Source organism: Paramisgurnus dabryanus, chromosome 2 (genome assembly GCF_030506205.2).
Source record: "Paramisgurnus dabryanus chromosome 2, PD_genome_1.1, whole genome shotgun sequence".
Taxonomy (NCBI): domain Eukaryota; kingdom Metazoa; phylum Chordata; class Actinopteri; order Cypriniformes; family Cobitidae; genus Paramisgurnus; species Paramisgurnus dabryanus.
The window spans coordinates 1219771-1244731 of NC_133338.1; the positions used below are offsets into that span (position 1 = coordinate 1219771).

Below are 24961 nucleotides of genomic sequence, written 5' to 3' on the forward strand. Positions count from 1 at the left end.
CCTGAAAGGCATCGATGTGAAACTTTTGTGCAAATCACAAAAAATGCTGGTGGGCAACTTTTTAAAAAAAGGCTGCCGGTGAATTAGTTAATATTTTGGGGTATGAAATTATATGACATGTATTGGGATATGATTTTTAATTTAAACTTCCAGGATTATTTGTATTTTATTACAAATGACACTATTCAGGCATTTTGAGCAGATAACGTACCCATTTATTTATTATAAAACACAGTATAAAACTGTCACCATTTTTTTTTCAAATAGTACAAATTTTCCCAGTGTTCTGAGGTCAAACGATTGATCATGAGGAAAGGATGCAAATACCATCAATATCTCACTACAACGATTCGTTCCACTGGCCTTCATCAGGCTAACATGTTTTTAAATACAATTACAAATTAGCCAATCACAACATATTACATCATCAAAAGCATGGATTCAAATAAGGGACCATTTAACTTTACATAAAATAATGCATCACCATTTAAACCCATGGGTGATAAAAAGTTCTGGATTGGATTGTGACTTTGCAATATTTTATCACCCTTGGGTTTAAATGATGAAGCATTATTTAATGTAATGTGAAATTATACAAGTGTGTGTAAGTCTGATGAAGGTCAGTGGAAACGTTGTGTTTATAAATAAATACTTCTTTAGGTGCGAGAGTTTTTTTTTTTTTGTTCATTTAAGAAACCCAACTTTCCTGTCAATGAACAATCTAAAGTATATAGTGTGCGGGATCTCATCCTTTTATGGGTTTCTTAGATGAAACACTGAAACTGTGTATGGTGAAAGATCAATTTTTGATTTGCACTTCTGTGTTGTAATACCTACAGTACAGGACTTTCCTGGAACTTAAAGTCATGACCTTTGTGCTGCTAATACAATACAGAGAGAGAGAGAGCGATTACTGGCACATTTGCTTTAAGAATGAGCATCATTAGTTCTGCTTTACATGACATTATAATGGGATAACAAGAGGAGATATTTACCTCTGGTCACAGATGAAGAACACAAAACGGTTGAGAAGAGTAAAGAAGAAAACAGCAACTATACAAATAATCAAGGTACAGTATGTGTGATTCTTAAGTATAAGCTTCAAATTTAATAAAATGTCGTAATGTGATTTATTAAAAAAATTCAGTTCACATCACTATTGAGTTCTTCTGTTTTTTTTTATATTAATACCTGCAGTCTGTAGTCTGCTTCATCAATAACTTCAGCAACCCAAGAATTAACTTTACCATTATAAAGTTAAGGGTCATAATACTCATACAGTACAGACAAACTTTATCATTTAAATGAACTGTCTGTAATTCACTTTGGACGTCTGTAAATGAGAATATTTCTTGAATGTATTTATTTATTCTGTCAAATATTATCATCTCAGTACTTTTGTTAGATTTATGTTTGATGAAGTAATAAAATCAAGCAGTTAAATGTTCTCAAGAGTACAGTATCTAAAGCACTTTTCACACAGACATTACGGAAAATAAACGGAAAATGTGTCTGGATTTGTCCTGGGATTGTTTTCGATTTTTGGTTCATTCACACTGCCAATGATTTTCCGGAATCTGTGCATGCATTTACACTGTAAAGATTCTTTAAAGACACATGATGTGTTTAAAGTCCTGCACTTGGTAGTTTTTTCTCTGCTGCTTTCCGTAAATGTTTTGGCAATGTTACTACTGTAGGTCCTCTTTATGGAAACAATCCAAGAACATTTACGTGATATGTTTGTGTTCACACAGAAGCCTCTCTGACAATTTTGTGCTGTGTGAATTAGGTTTAAGCATTAAAGTCATACAAGTGTCTATGTTTTGTTCATTTATATCTCATATGTTATAGGACATCACCTGTTCATCTCTTCTACAGTAAAGATGTGGATGTCTGGAATTCTCTTTGTACTGTTAGGTAAGTAAGTCAAAATCTGATCTGTATTCATTCTGTTCATTTCAGGCAAAATCTGTTTATTATTTTATGTAGTGATATGAGGAATATAAAGGGGTGAAAAACAAACCAATCCTCCAATTACAGCTCTTGTTTTATGAATAGAAGAATATATTTTATTTATTTTTTGAATTTAAGAGATGTCTATGAATATACAATACAATAAACTTTATAGTAACTAATGAATCACTAATGACAATTAACCTTAAATCTTTATTAATATAACTAAACACAGATGTGATTCCTATAAATTATTTTATTTTCATGTGTTTATGTGTGGATAGGTCAAGGCCAGAATTACAATATAATCAATTTATATAATATAATCAATATAATCAGTATAGAGGTTCAGTGGGTTCACTCACAGGTAAACTGAACTGAAATATAAAATGCTATTAATACAGAAATTTCCCTATTAATTCTTCTGTAAATACAAGGGGCTGTAATAACAATTCAAAGACTCTATTTGGTGTATTTTCATTCATTTCTTTGGTCAGAAACTATACTCACGTTCACACATAAAAGATAAAGAATATCAAACTAAATTTAGCTATCTTGTTATGAAATGTAATCCATTGTATTATTATCATAATGTATAAAGTATGTAATTGTGGTCTATGAAGTATACAAAAGTGGTTATTGTTATCATGTCTAAAAGTATGACATTGTAAAAAGTTTTATGTTGTTATTATAAGCTGGTATAGTTTAATGTATATGTTTACATAAAAAAACTGTTGATGTTCTTCTTATATTTCAATGGCAGGCTGATGTGAAAAGTACATACTGTCAACTATAATTTCATGTGAATTACATCTTTCATCTGTCTTATTTTGCAAACTGGACAGGAGACATCAGCTACCATGTTTCCTTGCTGTAACATTAAGAGAATGCTTTGGTGTTATAACTATGTGACATCATGGCTTGTGACTGGAATGGAAATATTTGAGTTTATAAAAATTATGAAATTTACTTTGTTTTTTGTTTTACATTTATTAATCAAAAAATAAAGGAATGAAACGTCATTGACTCGTGAAAACACAATGGCGGCCTCTAGAGGTTAATATGAGTATTACATGATGGGATTTTTTACAGTAATGTTGAAAATGTTTATTGTGTTTCTATTAATGTATTTTAGGAGTAATTCATAATTCATAACTTAGTGACTATAAAGCAGTGTAGATAATACTATAAGTGATATTTGTTCAAATACATCTGTGGATGAATCAGATTAAAAGGTCTTTGGTTATGGTTTGTCTACTATAGGAATGGACTTTTCTTTCCAAACAAACCCGTCCTCTTCAGGTAACAACTACTAACTTTCCTATTTTTAGTTTACATACATTAATCAAGTGTAAAGGGGTCATTTACTATTTCACATTTGTCTTTAGATTTCCTATATGGCAAAAAAAAAAAAATTTCTTTTGCCAAAAATATATGCTTAATACATTTTGTAGCAAATAAAGCTTAATTTGAATATATTTTTGAATTTGGAAATATATTTAGTTTTAACCTTAATATATTAACATATATTTTAAAAAATATATGAAAAATTTTATTCTTTGCTCAAACATATTTTAAAGTTTATTTTATAAAGTATATTTTTGAAGTTGGAATATATTTAATTTAACTTTTTTTAAAACTGTTACAGGTTCAGTTAGGTGTTTGCCTAATATATAATTCTAATTTCATCTTTTTTAGATAATTTGGCATTACGAGGACAGGCTGTACAGTCATCCTCATATTCTAATTGGGTAGCAGGAAGGGCCATTGACACTTCACCCTCAACCTGCTCCTCCACAACCACATCTAGCAACCCGTGGTGGAGACTGGATCTTCTGGATTCTTACTCCATCTCTCGAGTCGTCATCACTAACAGAAGAGACTGCTGTCCAGAACGACTTAACGGAGCAGAAATTTATATTGGAAACTCTTTGGAAAACAATGGCAACAATAATTCCAGGTTAAGTGATTGATGCTGTGAAATCATTTGAAGTTTATGTACATCCAAGAAACACGTGAGAAGAAAATGTCCATTTTGACCAGAATTATAATTTTCTTCTTAGGTGTGCTGTGCTGTATGGTGTGTCAGCGGGTCAGTCTGTGTCTGTGTCCTGTGACAATATGAAGGGAAGATATGTGAACATCATCATACCTGGAAGTTCAAAAATTCTCACTCTCTGTGAAGTGGAGGTGTATCTGCCAAGTACGGCCATTCTTAGTCTTGATGAAAAGTCTGGTCAACTTTAAACCTTATTAAATTAGACGAGAGGAAAAAGGTCAATTTCCAAATTAGTTTTGAAATCTCTTTATGTACAGAAAGGGCTTAAAGGGACACTTTAAAAAAATGCCAATTTTCCAGCTCCTCTAGAGTTAAACATTTGATTTTTACCGTTTTGGAATCCATTCAGCCGATCTCCGGGTCTGGCGGTAACACTTTTAGCATATCTTAGCACAATCCAATGAATCTGATTAGACCATTAGCATCACTTAAAGCTCACGTAACACACGCTGTTTCTGCATTTCTGATGTTAATCTGGAGTATCTATAGAGTAGTATGACATCCTTTATATCTCTGAAGAGTCTTTAGTTTAATCAGATTTATAAAAGAAAGATTAGCTTTACAGAATCTTTCCGATAACGTACGAAAAAATGAAGAAGGAGGAGTTATACCGCGGGTGGAGCGAGTACAAGTCATGCAACACTATACAACACTTATAACTTATGATTCACTACATGTTCGTGTCATTTATATAATATGCACACGCATATTTACAACATAAGACAGAAGTCTTACTTACCGCATGCAACTCGTCATGACCCAGTTGGGAAAATCCAGTGCATCAAACACACACGCAAATCTCCACTGCTACCCTGGATAATAAACTATATCCATTGTTTTCATAAGGCTGGATTTCTTCTCCTTACACCCAAAAACACACTTCTTCATTCGTGCCATTGTTGAGTTTTGAAATTAAACAGAGCTGTCGCGTGATGTGAATGTTTGTAAATTCTAGTGTCTCCCGCTGATTGACGGGTGGGAAGGGTTTTCCAGGGGAAGTGCCCATATAAAGAAGTGATACGTATAGAAAACCCCTGAAACGTCAGTTGGACCTGTAATCGAAAAAAACTTTCCGAAACTTGTACGAACCCTTGCGATGTGCATTCGGCACAGAAATACTCTGTAACACGCCCAACTGCTTTTTTTGGCCTACGTTTAGCATGAGGAAACAACTCTATAACTGTGTTAATAAGTCAGAATGCTTGAAATACCATTGAACCCCCCCTTTAAAAATAACCAAAGAGTTTCGATATTTTTCCTATTTAAAACTCGACTCTGATTGGTTACTTTCAATAGCAGCAGGGAACTATTTTCGGGAACTGCGTTATATCATTGCGCCTGCTGCAGCCATGTTACGGGAGCAAAGTCCTTTATTATTACACCAGAATAAGGGTATAGTTCCTAGTCATCTCGGCCTGGAAAATCACAACTTTTAATTTTCCATTGGTCTTAGTACACGATGTAACTACACAAGAGTCAAGTCTTAAATTTCTATTTAATTTATTTTTTAAATAGGAAAATGTCTAAACTCTTTGGTCATTTTTGAGCGTGATGCTAATGGTCTAATCAGATTTAATACATTATGCTAAGCTTTGCTAAAAATGGTACTGCCAGATCCAGAGATCAGCTGAATGGATTCAAAAATGGTAAGAATCAAATGTTTAAAGTCGCAATGAAATTGAAATGAAAAACTATATATGTATTTTTAATAGTGTGGTATTATTAACAAATGACTTATCTGTGAGCTTCATTATTTTTTAAAAATTCGTGTGTGCTCATAATCTTTAATCAAAAATGCAAATCTCCTCCCCTCCTCAAAACGATCTCTCTTCACTTCCGGTCAAAAGTATGGCAGGTGGGCGGGGTCTGGGAGAAGATCGCAGTGATTAGCAATTAGCAACACGACCCAACTTCAAACGATCCAATCAGATCTCGATGGACAAATTCAAATCCAGCCCTGCCTTATTTAATCTCAAAAGCCGTTTCATTCGGATATACGTCACCACGGGGAAAATAAGGCAATCGCTACTTCCGTTTCATGGCGACTTTAACCCTAGGGGAGCTGGAAAATGAGCCTATTTTCAAATAAAGTGGAGTGTCCCTTTAAGTTCTGCTAATAAACAAAGATGATAAAACACAATCTAACACATAGCTTTTAATTGTTTATCAATACATCTGTCCAACTCAACACAGAGTCTCTTGCTTTTTGTAACAAACAGTGGGAAAGCTCCTTTAGAAATGACATTCTGATTTTTTTTTTGGGGGGGGGGTCATGTATTTTTTATGAGTCTGTGCTCGTTTGACTTGATGTTTGTGCAATTTTTTCAGGCTGGAAAAAAACTTTTGTGAAGATGGCATTTTTGTCCAGTGTCAATATGACTGATCCAGCTGTCAATAACATGGTTCTTGATCAGGTAAGAAACAAATAAACTGTTAGATATTAAAAGAAACCTAATATATAATTATAATATCTTTAATATGATCTCTTGTTGTCTTGGCACACCAATCTCCCTCAACCCCACTCCACCAGACCCTCCACCCCACCCGGTTCAGACTGCCCAATAAACGTAACAATTACGAGCTTTTAAATGTACAGTTACATAAAAGCACTGAAAAATACATAATAGTATCTTTGGACACATTTACCATCTCTATATTTGAACAGCAATGTTTTTATTTTAGCTAAATACCGCTCTGACATCTAAAGGAATCTCAAATTTCACACTGACCTGGACAAAACTCCCTCAGAAAGTCGAACAGGAGATTAAACTGGATGATGATGATGATGATGATGAGAAGTATATTTAAACAACACAACAATAATAAACCTTTCATTATCATCAGTACATGAAAGAAAAGTGTATTTATGACTTATTTTTGTCTTATTGTTTTATTCACAGGTCCATGTGTTAAAGAAGCTGAATAGTCCTGAATAAACAAACACTCTTTAATGAAAAAGACTTAGTTTAGTTAAAGTGATATTTGTTAGTTTATTTTAGTTATTAGTAATTGATTGGTGTGATGATTAGTTTTTCTTTAATTCTCTTCTTGTTCATTTTAAATGTTAAAGTTTGTGACTAAAGCAATGATGAATTGGATTGGACCTCTGCCCTACAGTTACATCTTTGATCCTCTCCAGCATGTCATAGAGCTAAAATAAAGTAAAATAAAATAAAATGTAAAAAAAATATTTACAACTGATAAACATAACCAGCTTTCAGTTCATGAACTATATTATTTGGTGGAATAATCTTTTATGATTTTTTTAGATAATTATTATCATTAATACATCTTTAGCATTAGTGTCATTGATCATATTGCTGTTTCAACTGTTTTATTAAAACAATAAACCACTATGCTTTACTGTGCATTTACCACGGCGAAGGGGGCAGACATTTCTAACGGATGCCTGTTGCTTATTTTAGTTCATTAGAAAGATTATCCAGTGGTGTAAATGTATTTTAACCAAGTTTTTTGTTTGTGTACAATTCAGGTCAAGTAAACTATAAAATAATAAGTTGTCTGACACTTTAAATGTATCTCCTTTCTTTCGTATGTGGACCAGCAGATGGAGACATTTAACACATATCTGTATGAAGTAACGGTCTCATGAACAGTGTCTTTTTGGGAAATAACAAAGGCAGGGAGATAAAACAACATCATTAAGTCAATGTCTTGTAAGATTTAACCAATGAAAACTGTTTTGAGTTTATAGTTACAATAATAATCATGATCTTAATGTGTATATGGGTACTATTCCAGTATCAAACGTATGATTAATTCCTCACAACGGTAGAGAAACACACTGGAAAAACTGAAAGAGACTCACGGTAGCTTTTGATCATGAGAGGGGAGGAATGACGTCTGAGCCCGTCTGTTCACGCGGCGTTACGCCTGAAGTACCGCGAGAGCAACTCAAATGCATAGATTTGTAATTGCTCTCGCGGTATATTGACGTCACATGAGCGACTTGTCTGCGCAGCTTCCAATGAAGTTGAACACACTCCTCCCTCAGCGTCTCTCTCTCTCCCCACCATCACGCCTTTCACTCGTTGATGAAAGTTGAGTTTGTGAAACACTTGAGGCGATTGTGATATTTTAGTTTCGGGTTCTTGTGGATGTTGGACGCGATCAGGAGAGATGTAGTAAAGTCATGGTGAGTCATGTTCTGTTTTTATTCTCCATATGTACACATTTGATTTATCTACAGCTCGCGTTTGAAGAAAAGAGAGGAAAGCGACGTTCAGGTGAAAATAACTGAAGCGTTGTCATAAAGCTGCACAGTAAGCGTTTAAGTACAGTATGAACTTACCGTTAGTATGGTAAAAATCACAGTAACTCCACATGTATCTGGATTAATTCAACTTAAAAATGTTGTGTACGTGCTTTTATCCGTCACTGCATGACGTCAAACAAAATTAAATAAACTGGCAAAAACATGATAATGCTTTAAAAGCGACATCATATTAACTTCTCATAGTTTTACAGAAGTAGTTACCTGCGCTGAGTGTTTTGGCAAACACATGGGTTACTATGGTAAATGTGAGTGAGGGAATCCAGAAGTGGGAATTCCCCTCATCCCATCAGGAATCATGAGGAAAACTGCTGGACACTGATGATGTGAAGCCAAAACGCGTCAATATAGTGTTTCTGGATCTCTGTAATGCAGTAGAAATAAATTTAAACTAATAAACTAATATAAATTAAAGGAGTAGTCCACTCTATAGATGGGGCCCATTGACTTACCATAGTATTTTTTTTCCTACTATAAAAAGTCAATGGACCCCATCTTTAAAGTGGACTACTCCTTTAAGTAAAATCAACACTGAACAAAAATTACAAAAATGTATGTTAATACAGCGACACACACATACACACACTGCACTTGGACGCTTAATAAATGTGTTTTAACTTTTAATGTATACAAATACAACCCATGTGACCTCGACACAATTTCTTCAGTGATGTCAGGATTGTTGATGTGTGTGAAGATGCAGACAGATTTCATCTGTAGATCAGGGTGGAGCTGTCTGGCAAAGGTACAGAGAGAGAGAGAGAGACAAAGAGAGAGAGAGATTTTTATTTGAGAGAAATGAATAGAAGTGATGGTGGTTTGTGTGAGGTTGAATTTTCCACATTGATCCTCAAATAGAGAGAGAGAGAGAGAGAGAGAGAGAGATGATTCAGTTTCTTTTGGGAGACCTGAGTATGAATGGAAAAACACAAACGTACAGGTTTGTTTCACTTTATTAGTCAGAATATCTCATAGACATTCATTTATTTCATTTGAACTAATGCAAGTTTCTATTCTTTAATCCTGACACAAACCTTCAGATATTATATTCAGAATAGTAAAACATAAAGGGGTGGTTTCCCGGACAGGGATTGGCTTAAAACAGAACTAGGCATTAGTTTGGACAGCTCTTACGTTTATATTAATCTAGGAATAGTCAAATCCCTGTCCCGGAAACCGCCCCATAGTGACCAGTGGATTATCCTATTGAAGATCACCTAAAATATCCTCACAAATTGGTCTTTGCAGTAACAAAAAGTTTTAAAGTTTTTAAATAATTCATTCATTTCAATCTGATTAAAACTTTTGCATCATTTGTTTGCAAATACCATTTTTTTTTGTTAATTTTATGCAATGACATTCATGCATTTCAAGTGTACACACACACAAATGTAACAGGGAGCATCTCTATGAGTGAAACACACTTTACATCAGTATGGGAATGCAGACCCTATATTAAATTTACTGTTTGTTTTGGGTCAAAGGGTTTAATGGGACAATTTGTAAGATTTGCAGTAAAATATCCAAAAACCACGAGTCCAGTGTTATATATTTTGTCCTGCTGATTAATAAAAATATCTCTAATGTTTTTAACTACCTGTAAATGATGAGAAAATTGCCATTCTAAACAATTCAATTTTATTTATATAGCACGTTTTACAGCTTTACATAAATAGAAGCAGGGGAAAACACTGAAAAATCGACAGACAAAATAAGTAGCGGCTATGAATAAACTTTACAAGCGAGCGTGTTAATAATGTACTTTAGAAGAGGGTGCTAAGTTAATCCAAAGTTGGCTGACTCTCCAGAGTTGAAAAAACCCCCTAGGAGAAAAACATACTGCATTTTTTAGCCAGGAGGGAAAAAAGTCCTAGGAGGAAAAAACCCTTGGGAGATATATATACAGGGTCCGAAATTAACACCCGCCAGCCGCCAAATGCCGGTAGATTTTCTCTTTGGCGACTAAATTCAAAAGGCTACCAGCCACACTGGTGGGTGATTTTCATACCAAAAATATTAATGCAATATAATGTGTTTGCCAGTAACTAATCTGGGGATGAGGTGAGCTAGCCACAGAAAGTCTCTACGCTCCAAGTCTCGCACTAGAGACGGTCTGTTGCTAGCTAGTACTGCAGGTAACTTGCAGCTATCTGCTGCATATTAGCTGATATGTGGCGACATTTACCGGGAGCCAACCTTTGAAACGAAAACTCACAGATGAAAAGGGGGATGAGTTAAATAAAACAAAAAAGTTTTGTGAGAAATGGAGGGATGAAAATAATAAAGTTTCAAGAGGCTGGCTACAATATGATTCTGACGCTGTCGTGATGAGTTGTTTGGTGTGTCATGCTTAAGATAAAAACAGAAACCACTAATTTGTCATCAGAAAAAAAACGATGAAACTTGAGAACATTTGTGACCATGAATACAGCAAATGAAATTAATGTACATGTGACAAAAAAGGCTGTTTATTATTCTGGCCGGTAAAAAATATGCTTGGCTGGTGGATTTTTCATCTACCAGTCCCCGTGGCAGGTGAGCCAAAAAGTTAATTTCGGACCCATATATATACACAGACACTAGGGATGTCCGCATGAAGTCATTTTCATCACTAGGAGGGTCCACAGGCACCGTCTGTGTGATGCCTAAAATGTAAAGCTGGGTATCATCTGCACAGCAGTGAAAACTTGTGTTATGTTTTCTGATAATGTCTCCTAGAGGCAACATATATAACAAGAACAGGATAGGACCTAAAACTGATCCTTGCGGTATGCCATATTTAACTGGGGAGTTATATGATACTTCCTCATTTACATAAACAAATTGATTGCGAGTTATTAAGATCTCCCTGGTCAAGGTGTGTTTTTTTTTTAAAGCAGTCTGATAACTGCTAGTTTGAAAGCTGTTAGAATGTATCCTGATTCTAGCGATGAGTTAAAGATATTTAGTACCGGGGCTGACACTACAGGGAATACCTCTTTAAGTAATTTTGTGGGAACGGGGTCTAATATACAGGACGATGATTTGGATGATGTTACTGATTTAGAGAGCTCTTCAATTGTAGTAGCTTTAAATGACTCAAGATGTTCGTATGGTAATCTAGTGTTAAATGTACTATTGGGTAGAGTGGTGGCTCTACAGTGACACGAGGCAGTGCAGTCGCCTGTCAATGACGTTAATATGTTACCCTTTGTTACCTCCTTACTGACGTAGAAACCACCTGACAACAGTGTCGTGGAAAAATGCAGAAGTAATTGTCTGTCAGGCCACTCTTGTTTATACTACGTTTTTTGATCTGAACACTTAATTCTCTGCTGTGTTAACATACCATCGAATTTGACTAATACTGTAACATCTATGTCTAACAATTTAGTTTTGAACATTACATGAAACCTTACATAATAAAATAAAATGATGTCATCGCAACATTTATAAAACTTGATTACCTCATGTTTTAACATGATTTTCCGGTTGAGTTAAAGACAACAAATCCCATTTTTTTATGCTGCTTCAGAGCGTCATTAATCTGCGTCATTGTTATTGTATTGATTGTGCACCCTCTAGCGGCGGATTCTACAAATTGTATTTTTAATGGCAAAGTCTGATGAATGATGATACATTTGAATAAATCTAGGACTGCATAACGATTAATCGCAACTAATCAGAATAAAAGTTTTTGTTTACATCATATATGTGTGTAGAATAATTAACTATATATAAATACACACACATACATGTATAATTTTGAGAAAAAAATATTAAATAGATTTAAGTATTTATATATAATAAATTATATATTAATATTAAAAACAAATATACATGTAAGTATTTCTTAAATATATACATGTGCGTGTGTTTATATATGCATAATTATTATATACACACATAAAAAGTTTTTACGATTAGTTTGATTAATGGTATGCAACCCTAGGTGGCTTTCACTGAACTCATGTAAGTTTCACATCAGTGGGCTTCAGTAGTGCAACTTTCATATGTAACCCTGCCTGTGAAAAAATCTGCTCAAGATTCACTGTTTTCTACATCATGTAAAGAATGTTTTGTGAAAATATAATCCCCCAAATGTTTATATCTTACTATCTTACTATTATATAATAACACGTTTAGCTCAATGAACATTAGATAACTGTCTCACACGTTTGACAGCATTCAGCATCAGTCAAGCACTTGAATTACTTGCACAAAGTACGCTTCAGTTTACTTTCTCCCCAAAATTTATTACAGAAGTTGTAACTGTAGAGCTGTAAAAGAATTATAACTGTAAAGGTCTTGATGTCTACAAATAGAAACTTGTTGCAGACACCACTTAGATCATGATTTAGACTGTGTGGAAACAAATAGATCAGATGTTTCTATTCTGTCAAGTTCCTTTATGAAAAAGGGAAGAAGTCCGGCCTCTCTCTCTCTATCTCTCTTATTCATCTGCCCACATGCCTGCATCTGGATTCTATCGTTCTGTCTCTCTCTCTGTCTCTCTCTCTCTCTCTCTCATTGAGATATAGAGGAAGTTAAGCTGAAGAATGACATACCGCTGGCTGATTGTATTGGACGCACACAGACAGACATAAATCTGCAGAAATGTTGGGTTATAACCTTTACTTTATTCTTCTGTTACTGTTCATGACTTTCCCACAATCTGTGCAAACAATATTCAATATTTAAAAACATGTGAACATAAATGTACAACATTTTAACAACATTTAACATCTGGATATTGAAAACAAAACTGTGATCTTTTTGATCTATTAAAAACTAAATGAATTGTGATCATTCACTTCGCATGTCTTTATGGTAATGAAGTCTAGTTTTGCTGTAGTCCAAGGTTTTACTTTGTCAGATTTCAACACTGTTGTTTCCATAAGACACGAAAACTTACAAAAGAGATTTATAACATTTGCATATTTGCAAAACGCATGTTAATATACACTCTAAAAACAAACGGTGCTATATAGCACCAAAAGTGGTTCTTTGCTCGTAATCATAGAAGAACCGTTTTTAGTGCCATATAGCACCGGTGAAGCACCTGTGTAGAACCATATAGTGCTATGTAGAACCAAATGTGGTGCTATATGGCCCCTATATGGTTCTACACAGGTGCTTCACCGGTTCTTCACCGGTGCTATATGGCACTAAAAACGGTTCTTCTATGGTTACGATTCAAATCAACAGTTTTGGTGCTATATAGCACCGTTTGTTTTTTTAGAGTAATGCATTAGATTTTTATATGGGAATTGTCCTTGACTTTTTTTGTCTTATTAAAATTGGAACACAATGCTGCAAAAAAGTTTAATTCTTCTGCTCCTTCACAGCTCCCAAACTATTTTTTTTAAAAGTTTTTAGATGGACAGAATATACAAATGCATTTAGACTGTAGACCGGTTTTAGTGTATTGTTTGTTTTTAATGATCATCTGTATTAATTTCTTCCTCATTTTGTCTTTCAGTCTGTTTCTCTTGCATTCTTTTCATTTGACTTTCTTTCCTGCCATTTTCTTTCCGCGTTTGTTTTTCTTTCCTTACCCTCCCCACCCGGCCGAACTTTCTGGCCTTCCTGGCTGACTTTCCTTAGACTACCCTCTGTCTCTTCTCTCCCTCATCTTCTGTTTATTCTCCTGCTGCTCGATGGGTGGGAAACTTCTGAATGCATAATGTGTGTTTTGTGAAGACGCTGTGGCGTAATTGTTGTCAGATGATATTTAGATGTAGTTCTTCAGAGGAGGTGTGTAACCGGGGAAAGAGAGAGATGGAGAAACGACGAGTGAAAAAACCTAGACGGGAGGAAAATGTTCTGGGTTACCATGACGACAAAACAGCAGTAAAATAAACATCAGTGTGTTTATTGGTCAAGTCGAGTTTCTCAGGAAGTTTCCTTTTCGGTGTTAAATTTAATGGGCATCACATAACGCAAGCAGAACGTTATTGTGTGTAAACAATAGTTTATAAAACCAAACCACTTTTATTAATTGTCAAATTGAATTCACTGATATGCTTTTAAATAGATTTTTGTTGTATAGAAAATTGTCAAGTTTTGTTGAATAAGCTACATTCAAAGTCAACTTTATTGTCAATTCTATTGAATGTGCCAGACATACAAAGTATTGAAATATAGTTCCCTCAACCCCTGCAGTGTAAAACAGCAACAAAGCTGCAGGACTGTAAGGAGTAGTTCACCCAAATATAAAAATTCACAGAGAATTTTTCTCACTCTCATGTCATCTGAGATGCATATGAATACTTTTCTTTAGCTGAACACAAACAATGAATTTTATATTAAAGGTCTGTGTAGATTCTCCACTCTGTAGATTTTTAGCAGCATCTAAAGGTGAGGTTGTGAATTGCAACCAGCAGCTCGTTCACCGATACCCCACCCTTTTGAAGGGCATAAAGAGAAGCTATGGTAGCCACCACAGGATAAACACGTCATCTTCTGAGACATCATAGTGACAAAACATGCTCTGTAGAGTAGTTTTTCCGTTTAGGGCTACTGTAGAGAAATGTTGACGGCTGCCATGTGTGTGAAGATAAAAACAACTCATTCTAATGGTGCGTTCACACCAGATGCGAATGAAGCGTTAAGCGTGATTTACATGTCAAGTCAATGCAAACACGCAGGTGGCACAAATTGAGTATTTCGAGCATTAAATAAATAGTTTGGCGGGTTTTCTCGCCATGTTAAAGCGATAGTTCATCTTAAAATGAAATTTTTATGTATATCACATCCAGAACATCCAACATGTAGGTGAATTTGTTTTTTCAGTAGAACGCAAATGTAGATTTTTAACTCCAACCGTTTCAGTCGTATAATGCATATGAATGGTAACAAAATCTGAGAAGGTAAAAAAATATGCACAGACAAATCCAAATGAAACCCTGCGGCTCGTGACGACACATTAATGTCCTTAGTCACGAAACGATTGGTTTGTGCGAGAAACCGAACGGTATTTATATAATTTTTTACCTCTAATACAACACTATGCCCAAAGCAATATGCACGTGCACATCACGCGTATTGCTTTGGACATAATGTTGTATTAGAGGTATAAAAAGTGATATAAATACTAAAACTGGCAAATTAAGCGTACTCCTTTCAATAGATCCTTCTTATAGTTCCACAATGCACCTTTAAAATGTTGTGTCATCTTCTGGGGCTCAATATGGTAAAGCTCCTAAAAGCACTCACATCATGTGCTTGCAAACAACATTTTTCTAGCCCACAACACCTCAAGATTATTACGTGTCGTGTGACGTGCATAGAATTGGTACATTCAACTTATTCAGTATAATGATCATGCTTTTGAATAATGCATATGAGAGAAAGGATGTCAGCCTCAGCTCACTCAGCTATATGAGGATATTAATATTGACAGTATTTTTGAAATGGATGTTTTTGGCCATCGCATTGCGTCAAGCTATCTCAGCAAGTTTAACCATGTGTTGAGCAATGTTAAAGCAAGACTGTCTGATGAATCAGCAAAAATCACAGTTTAACTTTGACACATTTCTGTGGAGTTATTGCTGAGAGCTACATTATTGATTCATTACAGTCACTTATGGGTACTGGGGTATAAATGATCAGCCCTGCTGCATGCACGAAGGTTCTTATTCAGATAAAAACACATTTTCTGAATGTGATCTGTGTATATTTTAGGGTACAGAGGCAGTAGAGGACTGCGTGCAGGGGGCGCTCTCATCCCTCTACCCTCCGTTTGAAAGCACCGCTCCTCCTCTGCTCTCTCAGGTAAAACCATCAGTCTCTACTATCTCACTTCATCTTCTACTTTACAATAGCTAACATCTTCAAATAATGTTATATAAACTTGGGTTAAGGGTTTGCATCATAACTAAGGTAAGACAAATCCTTAGCTATCACCCTAAAACCTGATAAATATATCTATTAAAATACCCTAGTATTAAAACTACATCAGACCTACAGTAGTTTAAACCAGTGGTTCTCAAACTGGGGGCCTCATTTTATAATATGAATTATTATTAATTTATCATAAATTCTGTGTAATTAAACCTCAGAAAAATAAGAATACTTACCAACAGCACTATTTTGTTTAATTAAAATTTTAAGTTTTTGAATGTTTTATGTGATAAATATTCTTTGGGGGGGCCACGAAGGGATGCACCGTATCCAAGGGGGGGCTTTACACCAATAAAGTTTGTGAACCACTGGTTTAACTGTCTCATTCCAAAATTAAAGTATATGTGTACTTTTTTGTATGGTAGGTGTTCTCTGTACTCGAGTCCACGTATCAGCACGACAGCTTGAGGTATCTGTTGGATTTCTTCATTCCTGCCAAACATCTTCTGCACAGATTACAGCAGCATGCATGCGTAAGTGCTCATTTAATTAAATACTATTTAATTTTATTTATATAGCGCTTTTCACAATTGGTAATTGTTTCAAAGCAGCTTTACATTAATAGAAGAAGGGAAAAACACAGACAAATTGACAGACAATATAACAAAAAGTCCTAGGAGGGAAAAAACCCCTTGGGAGATGTATATATCGTATATGTATATATGTTATATAAATAGGACGAGAGGACGAGACAGGGAGAGAGAAACAAAATCCTACTAGGGGCCATCTGCATGTAATGCAAGTGTCACACAGGGTTGTGTTTTAATATATGCTCGGTTCCAGATAGGCTAGCTATTGCAACATTAGTATATTACCCAGACGAGTTATGTGAATGCTTTGTTCCTTATAAGCTAACTATTGCAAGATAAGTATATTTACTAGACAAATTATGTGAATGCTTTGTTAAAGAAAAAAGCCTTAAGTTTAGACTTAAAGTGATCGACCATGTCTGATTCACAGACATCAGTTGGCAAAGCATTCCAGAGCTTAGGGGCTAAGTAGGAAAAGGATCTACCACCTTTTGATATTCTAAGGATAGTAAAGAGACCAGAATTTTGCATCCGCAGTGTACGTGATGGATTGTATTCTGATATTAATTCTCTAATATACGATTTACTAGTGGTGTTTGCTAAGTCAATTCACCTTTACATCTAAACTAACTATTCATGTTAAACATTAAACTGTAACTCATGACCCTTTAGAGAGTTACGTGTACAGTAGTGATGGCTCAAATGATGTGGTTTGTTGAGAAGTGTGCTCATCAGACTTGTGAAAGCCTGCTTAGACTTTTTTGGAAGGAGGAACCTGAACCATATTTGAGACCAGAACAACACAGAGACTCTTATATCTTCATGAAGTGACTTCCTGCAAAGCATCCAAAACACCCTAGAATAATGGTGGCGATTATTGCATAGCGAACACCACTGATATTTCTTTAAAATGTAAAAGTGTAATTACGGATGCAATACTGTGCATCACTTTGAAATTTCAACTAAGAGTCTGTATCCTAAATACACAAACACAATAATATGCACTCACATACAAACAAGTAAACCGTTTCTCATTCACGCTGAGACTTAACCCTCTCACACTTATATAAACACACAACACACACATACATTCCCAGCCGACTGTGTTTTCATTGTCGCTATGAGAAGCTGCCAGGGAGTAGAGTCTGAGTCATGATTTTAATTCATACCATATGTGTGAGTATGAGAGACAGAGAGAGAGAGAGGAGGGGGGACTAGAGCCTGAGAAACGTTGGGGGAAGAGTTGGGTTATAGAAGGGGGAGGAACAAACAGACAGAACAGTGGAACACATTGAGAAAGAGGTAAAAGGGAAACGTTGGAGTTGGAAAACTAAGGGGTGGTAACTTGAAGAAGGAATCATTTTTAGTTAAATATATTCCTGTATCTTTAAAAATGACTAAAGGGTGGAGCTTTAGAGAAAGGGGAGGTGATGCTATAGGACAGGGGCAAGAATTCCTCAACATAATTTGATCTTGGCCCTGTGAGTGGGTATGGATAAGGGAGATACATGTCATGGGATAGTTGGGCCTATACATTGAAAGAGAGCATCTGAATCTACTTTTAGAGTTTCAGTTGGGAGGTAAGTCAACATTTTCCCATGGAGGAACTGATTGTGCACTTAATGCGGTAGTTACATGTGTAATTTGTATTAGAATTCAATATGTCAAGGCACTGACACAATAAAACTGCTGAACAGTGTTGCACAAGCTAAGAAACATAATTTGAATTGCTTTTGCTGGAATTTAAGATAAAATTTTCATTTCTTTTTCTGAAAAACTTGATTTGTGCACTGTAATACTGCGTTTACACCAGCTGTGGTAGAGGTGGCAAAAACGAGCTATTCGCGCGTATTTGGACGCTTGAACATTTGAGTTCACTTGCTTCATTCGCGTTTGAAAGCCGCGCATTAAATTCTAGTCATTCGAGAAATTCACGTGGAAATACGCGTCATGGGAGGGGCTTCTGCGACTCCGCTGAGACTCCGCCACTCCGCTCGCTTCCTGTAATCACGTCACTACTACAGCAAGGTCCTGATTGGTTAACGCTAGGGATGTCCCGATCAGGTTTTTTTGCCCTCGAGTCTGAGTCCGAGTCATTTGATTTTGAGTATCTGCCGATACCGAGTCCCGATCCGATACTTCTATAATACATAAAAAAAAGAATAAAGAAGAGCGAAAAAACAGAACCAGATGTTCCTTATGTCATGCCGCACGCATTGCTGTTTCTGTGTGGAGTCAAAAGAGTCTAACTCTGTGCCAGCGCATAACTACAGATGTGTTAAAAAATAATGAATATATAGTATATATGTTCAGGGGTTAAATTGGGGTTTGTTTTGTGGGGAGGCTCTGTTGGGAGGGAGGGTTTGAGGGGTAACATGTTTAATCCTGATGACAGCAAAGCACTGGGTGTGTTTCAATGACATTTTGTATCTCTGATAGGAGAGTTTCAGTTTTAAAGCTGTGCCACATGTTGACCCAAACTTTAAAACCTGAACTTTAAATTATGCAAATCTATGAGTCTGACACCCTATATGCATTTGGTGCACATGTCATTATGCACAATTGATCAAACTTTGAATGAAGTTATAAGACTTAACCTCCTTGACTCATTCTAGGCATAAGATAGGCTACCCAAAAAGACTCAATTAACAAGAAAAACAACATACTGATTCAGCAATATATCTTATAAATTAGCCATAGAGATTCCCTAAGCTGGTCAGCTATAGTTAGGTCGTGATTCATTTGTATAATCAAAATACATTATTTTATTAAACTATACAATCAGTTGTATCCAGTTATCTAGTTAACATTTTGTAATGAGATGAGTGACATGGCTATACATACTTTAATACTTTGTTTCTAGACTTCTATTAGGTTTTTTCGACATGGGCACCATTCTTACCTCTCTTTCTCTCTCTCTCTCTCTCTCTCGCTCATCTCTACAGTAATGTCAAATGATCCTGCGCGAATGCGCGTTCTTGAGGTTCTGAGTGAGACGCGGAACTGCGTCTGAGCACATGTTGACAATAACGATCAACGCGTCGTTTAAATGAGCGGTAAAAACGCGGTTTTGTCGTGGGTTCCTTGCACGCACGAGTGTGAAGCCTATGAATGAAAGCACGCCAATAGGCTTGTTCGACTTCATGCGGCGCCGCAACAATCGACAGCCTGGTGACGTCAAACTACCGCGAGAGTGATCCGCGAAATCATACGGAGGAGTTTGCTTTTAAATCGTCTCGCGGAACTTTGACGTCATGCAGCACCACAAGAACCAGCAGCCGGATGAAGTCGAACAAGCCTATTCTTTTCAGTTCACACGCACCAGCGCAGCGCGTACACTGGCGCGGAGCAGAGCGAGAACTTAATGGATTTTAAACCCTGCATATGTATCCGAGTCCTGATCGGGAGGTAACGTCCGATTCCGATCGAGTCTGAAACCACGTGATCGGGGCCGATTTCCGATCACGTGATCGGATCGGGACATCCCTAGTTAACGCGGTGCGGAAATCCGCCGCAGTTCAGATTTTTCAACTTGCGTGTTTCCCACGGCAATGCTCAATTTGCTCGAAACACGCCATTGATTGTAAATCATATGGTGTGTTCTTTAAACCAGTGTTTCTTAAACTTTTTCAGCCTGTAGCCCCCTTGTGTATGGTGCATCCCTTCATGGCCCCCTAAAATAATTGACATAAATCATTCCAAAAATGTAAAATCAAAAACATATTTCCCAGGTTTCACAGACAAGGCTTAAGGCTAGTCTGAGACTCATGTTGGAGCTGTCTCAACTGAAAATAACTTGCAATGGCAATAACTTGCACTGCCATTGCCACTGATTTGTCTCAAGATACACACCAGTAATGTCTTTTTCTAAAGCATGTTTGTAAAAGATGCTTAAACGCCTTATTTTAACTGTGGTCTAGTTTTGGCTTTAGCCAAACCTTGTCTGTGAAACCAGACCATTAAATTATACAGTGTGCTGTTGCTTAGTAGCCTTATTTTTTATGTTTAATTACACAACATTTGTGATAAATTAATGTATTTCATAAAATGACATTAAACTGGTGCCCCCTGGCACCATCTCACGGCCCAGTTTTAGGACACTTGCTTTAAATAGTGTGTGATGCACCGTGTTATTTGCTGTAAGACATATATGTTCTTTAAAAAGCCAGGGTATTTGTGCAAGACAGACTTTGTGAGACATCTTTTTCTCTTAGTCTCAGTATCTGGGCTGTCTCTTCTTGCATTCCGGTTGGCCTCTGTGTTTGGGAGAGAAGGTAGTAGTACAACTATCTACTTTGGATTGGAGACTCCTGCGTAGTACCGACTTCTACCTGCAGGTGGTGCCTTTCTCAACACGCTGCCCCCGCCTCGCTCTTAAGTGCCTCGCACCAGGTGGGCGCAATGTACAGGAGGTCTTAGTGCCAGAGTCTCAGCACTCACTTGTGTTCACTGCTGAGTGGCTACATTGCATCAACAAGGAGCGTGGCTGCAACAGAGAAGGTAAGGCAAAAAATATATAAGAAGTAAAGAGACCATTTGGTATAGTGGATTGTGGACAATAGGCCCTGCTTAATGCTACTGGTTAACAATACTCCGGTTAAGCATATTTTGGAAAAATGTTCTGTTTCTTCAAATTTGTAAACCACTGCCTTAGCCTGTAACAAAATGGCTGATTGATGTGTTACACAGAGAAGATCCTCTCTCTTCAGTTCTTCACGAACATTCTTGCTGTTTAGGTGGAGGATGTTTGGACACCTGTCTGGTGAGTACATCTGACGGAGTGGTTCGTATTCCATGGGAAGAGGTGGTATATCCTAAACTCCTGCACAATCCCTCTGACCCACTCAAAGACAATCCTGACCCAAGTGGCCTGTCCCACACTTCAGGGGGTCTAGACCATGATTCCTGGTCCTGGGATGAAGAAGATGACTTGCCTCCAGATAGAGATGAGGCAGATATTGAGACTGCGTTAGAACAGCTGCGAAGAAGCAGTGGTTCCCACCTAGCAGGTGATGGTGCTGGAGATTATGTGGAGCTGCTAGAACCTCGAGGAGGCCCAGATGGTGGAGCTGATCCTAAACAGCAATATTTGGAGATGCATGGGATTTGTAAGACCAAAACCTTGCCTCTTTGCCGGAGAGGTAAAGCATTCCGGATTCGGAAGGGGAAGGCTAGAGGGTATGCATGGACCGAACCAGGTGGAAAGGCTGGAAGTCTGGTACGAAGGGACAGCAACAACAATGGCAGAGATGGGGTAGTTTCCTGCAGGGATCTAGCTAGCTCACGGCCCCTGCCTCGTGTCATTGATTTGGGTCGTGAGAGGAGATTATGCCCCCGTTTGTTCAAGGACTATAATGAAGATGCTAGAGACCCCATAGGTCTGGAAAATAGAATTCTTGGTATAGACTGTCCAGCTAAAGAGAGGAGGCCAGGGGTAGGAAAAGAGAGAGATGGGACTGGGTGTACACTTCCCTGGGAGGAGAGCCAGAGAAGGAAATCTTCCACAGATGCTGTTGATGACGTGAGGAACAAAGCAGAGAATCTTGGAGAGGGACAGAGGGACTACACTAAAAGATCAAAGAGTCTTTGTGATGATACAACATTGACCAGCACTTTTCACAGTGGAAATGAAACTGCACCTTTAGCAAATCCCTCCAAAGGTGAAGCCCTCCCATTGACTATGCATGGAGAAACAGAAAACAAAATCAAGCAACTGGATAGTGGATTTAGGAGAACATCCGTCTCGGATTCTCCTCTAAAAAATGAACCAGAATCATCAAGTTGTGCTCAAAGAAGTACCCAACACTCAGATGACATCAAAGACCAGAAGACAGACACGGTTCTGTCACCATCAGTTTCTGTGAGTGCCACAAGAGACAAACATGATGGGAAGTCAGAAATTTCTGTATGTCCCAGAGGAAAGGAAGTAAAATCTGGAGGATTCAGAGCACCAAGGTATGGTCGTGCCAAGTTTTACTGTAGTATTGAATACATTTCAGATGTTTGAAGAGTCTGTTGAAACAATTAAGTAGATGAGGTAATGTTGTCTTTCTACAGGAGGAAAAGGAAGGGCAAAGGAGGAAAAGGCAAGGTCAAATCGAATGGCCGTGTCCAACAAAAAACCAAAGGTGATCATACTGCGTCTAAGAGCCAGACCAAAGCAACACACCCTAGTGTCTTAACTAAATCACCAAAGAGCTTTTCTGGACAATCAGAGAAGACTCCTCAGCTTTCAAAAGTTTGTAATGGCTGTACACCAGTCACTAACACAGAGACGCAAGCAAAGGCAGATGCCAAAGATGAAGGTAAGTTACCCTGATAGCAGTAGGCTGGAGCCTATTACCGTTAGGGTCTGATCAATGAAAGTGATGCTTATCAATAGTCACCATCAAGTAAAGAAGTCAATGCTTACCTCATATTGAATTATATTTAGTTTCAGATTTATCATGTTATACAGAGGGACAGTCTACCACATCCTTTCCAGATCACTCTCAAACGGGAACAGGATTGACTGAATCTGCTGCTCAGTTAAAGTTTAAATCAGCCCCCACTCCCCGCCTTAGGGAACTAGATTTCAATCTACTGCAATCAGGAAAGCTCATGTTAACAGGTAAATGTGCATGTCTTTATGGTTACCAAAACAGAAGCTCACTTTCTTCTTAAACATTCGTTTATGACTAATTAAGGTACCATGGACCGATTGGGGCGAGCATTGGTTGTCACAGAAAGTCACATCCCAGAGGACGGCTGGAACGTAGAGGAAATGATCAAAGTGTTGATGTGTTATTACAACATCACCAGGTCTGTAATTCCACATGACAGAGACCATCACTATTCCTAAACATGTACTATTACATGCATTTGTTTTTCTGAAAGAATAGATTGATTTTAACTGAGAGTTAGTAGTCTTCTGGGGATTCTTGTGGGTAAACCCCTGAGTGTGTTGTTGAATTACAAACCGGAGGGCACTATCTCATGACCTTTTCCTGTTCTTGGCTAATGTGTGTTCTGTGCTGTTTTTATTCTGGAAAAACAGACCTATGGCCAAAGAGAAAGGCATTACTATCATCATAGACAGCAGAAAGTCCTCTTCATCTGAACTCTGTTTCTCTGCACTGAAGGCATTCAAGGTAACACAGTGCTGTGATTGTGTTTTTGGTGCAAATGGTGTTTTGTGTTGATTCTAACTTAGTTGTCTGTATGTGTATGGGTCTGCTTGTGTGTAACAGGGACAAGAGGCAGCGGGGCTCGACTCAGTTCTTATACTAACTGAGGAACAAGATGAATCAATCCAACCATGTCTGGATGGAATAGAGGTGCATGTCAATACACTTCATTCAAAGCACATCAGCCTTACTTTACCCAGATTTGCAATGGTATAAATATTCAAGTGTAAGTTTGTGACATCAGAAGTCTAATAGGCCTTTGCATATGAGAATGAGTTGTATTTGTACGGTTTAGACAGTCTGGAGTCACTGCAGAGATGAATGTCTTTCTGCTGGCTTTTCCCCAGAGGGTTTTCAGTCTTCGGTTCCTGTGGGAGAAAACGAATGCTCTGACTGGTGCTCAAGCATTTCACTAGATGATCACACTCATTAGCTACATTAACAGATGTTTAACTCTCTCTCTTTCTCTGTCAGGTGCACACAGTGCGAGGTACCGGCATCCTACAGCAGTTTGTGGACAAGCAGCAGCTCCCCAGAGAAATGGGTGGAGATTTTAACCACTCACACGCTGACTGGCTGACGTTCAGACTGGTAAGTAATGACTTTGTGTCCAGTGTTAGATAAAGATTTACTAGTATTTTTCCAGCCATCCATTGGCATTTAATTTTTTTTGTATATACCGTGGTGCACAAGACAATAAAATTAGGGAAGCACACAAAAGTTAAACGACACAATGGAAATGAGGTGAAACAGAACAGAATGAACGGAAGAGAGACTGATTCCACCTGCCACTGTCAATGAAAATTCATTTTCAGCTGTCTGAAAATTCCAAGACTGGAAAAATATTTTTGTTTATTTGGTTGTGTTTTGTCTGAGTCCACTTGAGTATAGATTTGTTTTGAAAAATGCATTTTTGTAACACATCTCACTAGTGTACCAATGACTGAAGGAATGCAGCATATGAAGCGTTTGAGTTCAAAATGAGATTTTTTTGATTGTGTATTCCAATTATTTTTAATCAAACTGCAGCTGTTTTTTTATTTAAGCCTTCATAACTAAAAAAAACAGCTTATAA

General features: G+C 37.1%; 2 protein-coding genes across 4 annotated transcripts in view; both read left to right on the top strand.

Moving 5' to 3' along the window:
• The first annotated feature begins 902 nt into the window (after window positions 1-902).
• LOC135783423 (fucolectin-1-like) lies at window positions 903-7515 on the top strand. Of its 3 annotated transcripts, XR_010526334.2 has the most exons (9): window positions 903-1070; window positions 1852-1917; window positions 3217-3255; window positions 3652-3913; window positions 4017-4156; window positions 6341-6426; window positions 6566-6602; window positions 6695-6810; window positions 6913-6930. XR_010526334.2 is itself a non-coding variant. In XM_065294134.2 (8 exons), the coding sequence occupies exons 2-8, from the start codon at window positions 1884-1886 to the stop codon at window positions 6923-6925; spliced, it is 690 nt and encodes a 229-aa protein (XP_065150206.1). In that variant the 5' UTR covers window positions 903-1070; window positions 1852-1883; the 3' UTR covers window positions 6926-7515. The 3 variants fall into 3 exon arrangements, 2 of the variants coding, with proteins under 2 accessions (XP_065150206.1, XP_065150208.1); XM_065294134.2 differs by lacking the exon at window positions 6566-6602 and having other exon boundaries at window positions 6913-7515; XM_065294136.2 differs by lacking the exon at window positions 6913-6930 and having other exon boundaries at window positions 6566-6579.
• A 532-nt stretch (window positions 7516-8047) lies between these two features.
• arhgef40 (Rho guanine nucleotide exchange factor (GEF) 40) overlaps window positions 8048-24961 on the top strand; it is a 36951-nt gene continuing 20037 nt past the window's right edge. The window contains exons 1-11 of the mRNA XM_065294138.2: window positions 8048-8168; window positions 15972-16061; window positions 16556-16663; window positions 20935-21220; window positions 21457-22675; window positions 22778-23025; window positions 23154-23330; window positions 23407-23521; window positions 23757-23850; window positions 23950-24036; window positions 24361-24477. Of these exons, the coding sequence (XP_065150210.1) occupies window positions 8166-8168; window positions 15972-16061; window positions 16556-16663; window positions 20935-21220; window positions 21457-22675; window positions 22778-23025; window positions 23154-23330; window positions 23407-23521; window positions 23757-23850; window positions 23950-24036; window positions 24361-24477 (2544 nt within the window). The 5' untranslated portion in view covers window positions 8048-8165. The remainder of the gene's footprint in view (window positions 8169-15971; window positions 16062-16555; window positions 16664-20934; window positions 21221-21456; window positions 22676-22777; window positions 23026-23153; window positions 23331-23406; window positions 23522-23756; window positions 23851-23949; window positions 24037-24360; window positions 24478-24961) is intronic.

Bases quoted from the DNA above. Each gene is read 5' to 3' on its own strand.
- LOC135783423 (XM_065294134.2), top strand. From the start codon at position 1,884: ATGTGGATGTCTGGAATTCTCTTTGTACTGTTAG. The intron at 4,157-6,340 runs GTACGGCCATTC...CAATTTTTTCAG, and splicing joins AGTGGAGGTGTATCTGCCAA to GCTGGAAAAAAACTTTTGTG. The intron at 6,427-6,694 runs GTAAGAAACAAA...TTTTTATTTTAG, and splicing joins ATAACATGGTTCTTGATCAG to CTAAATACCGCTCTGACATC.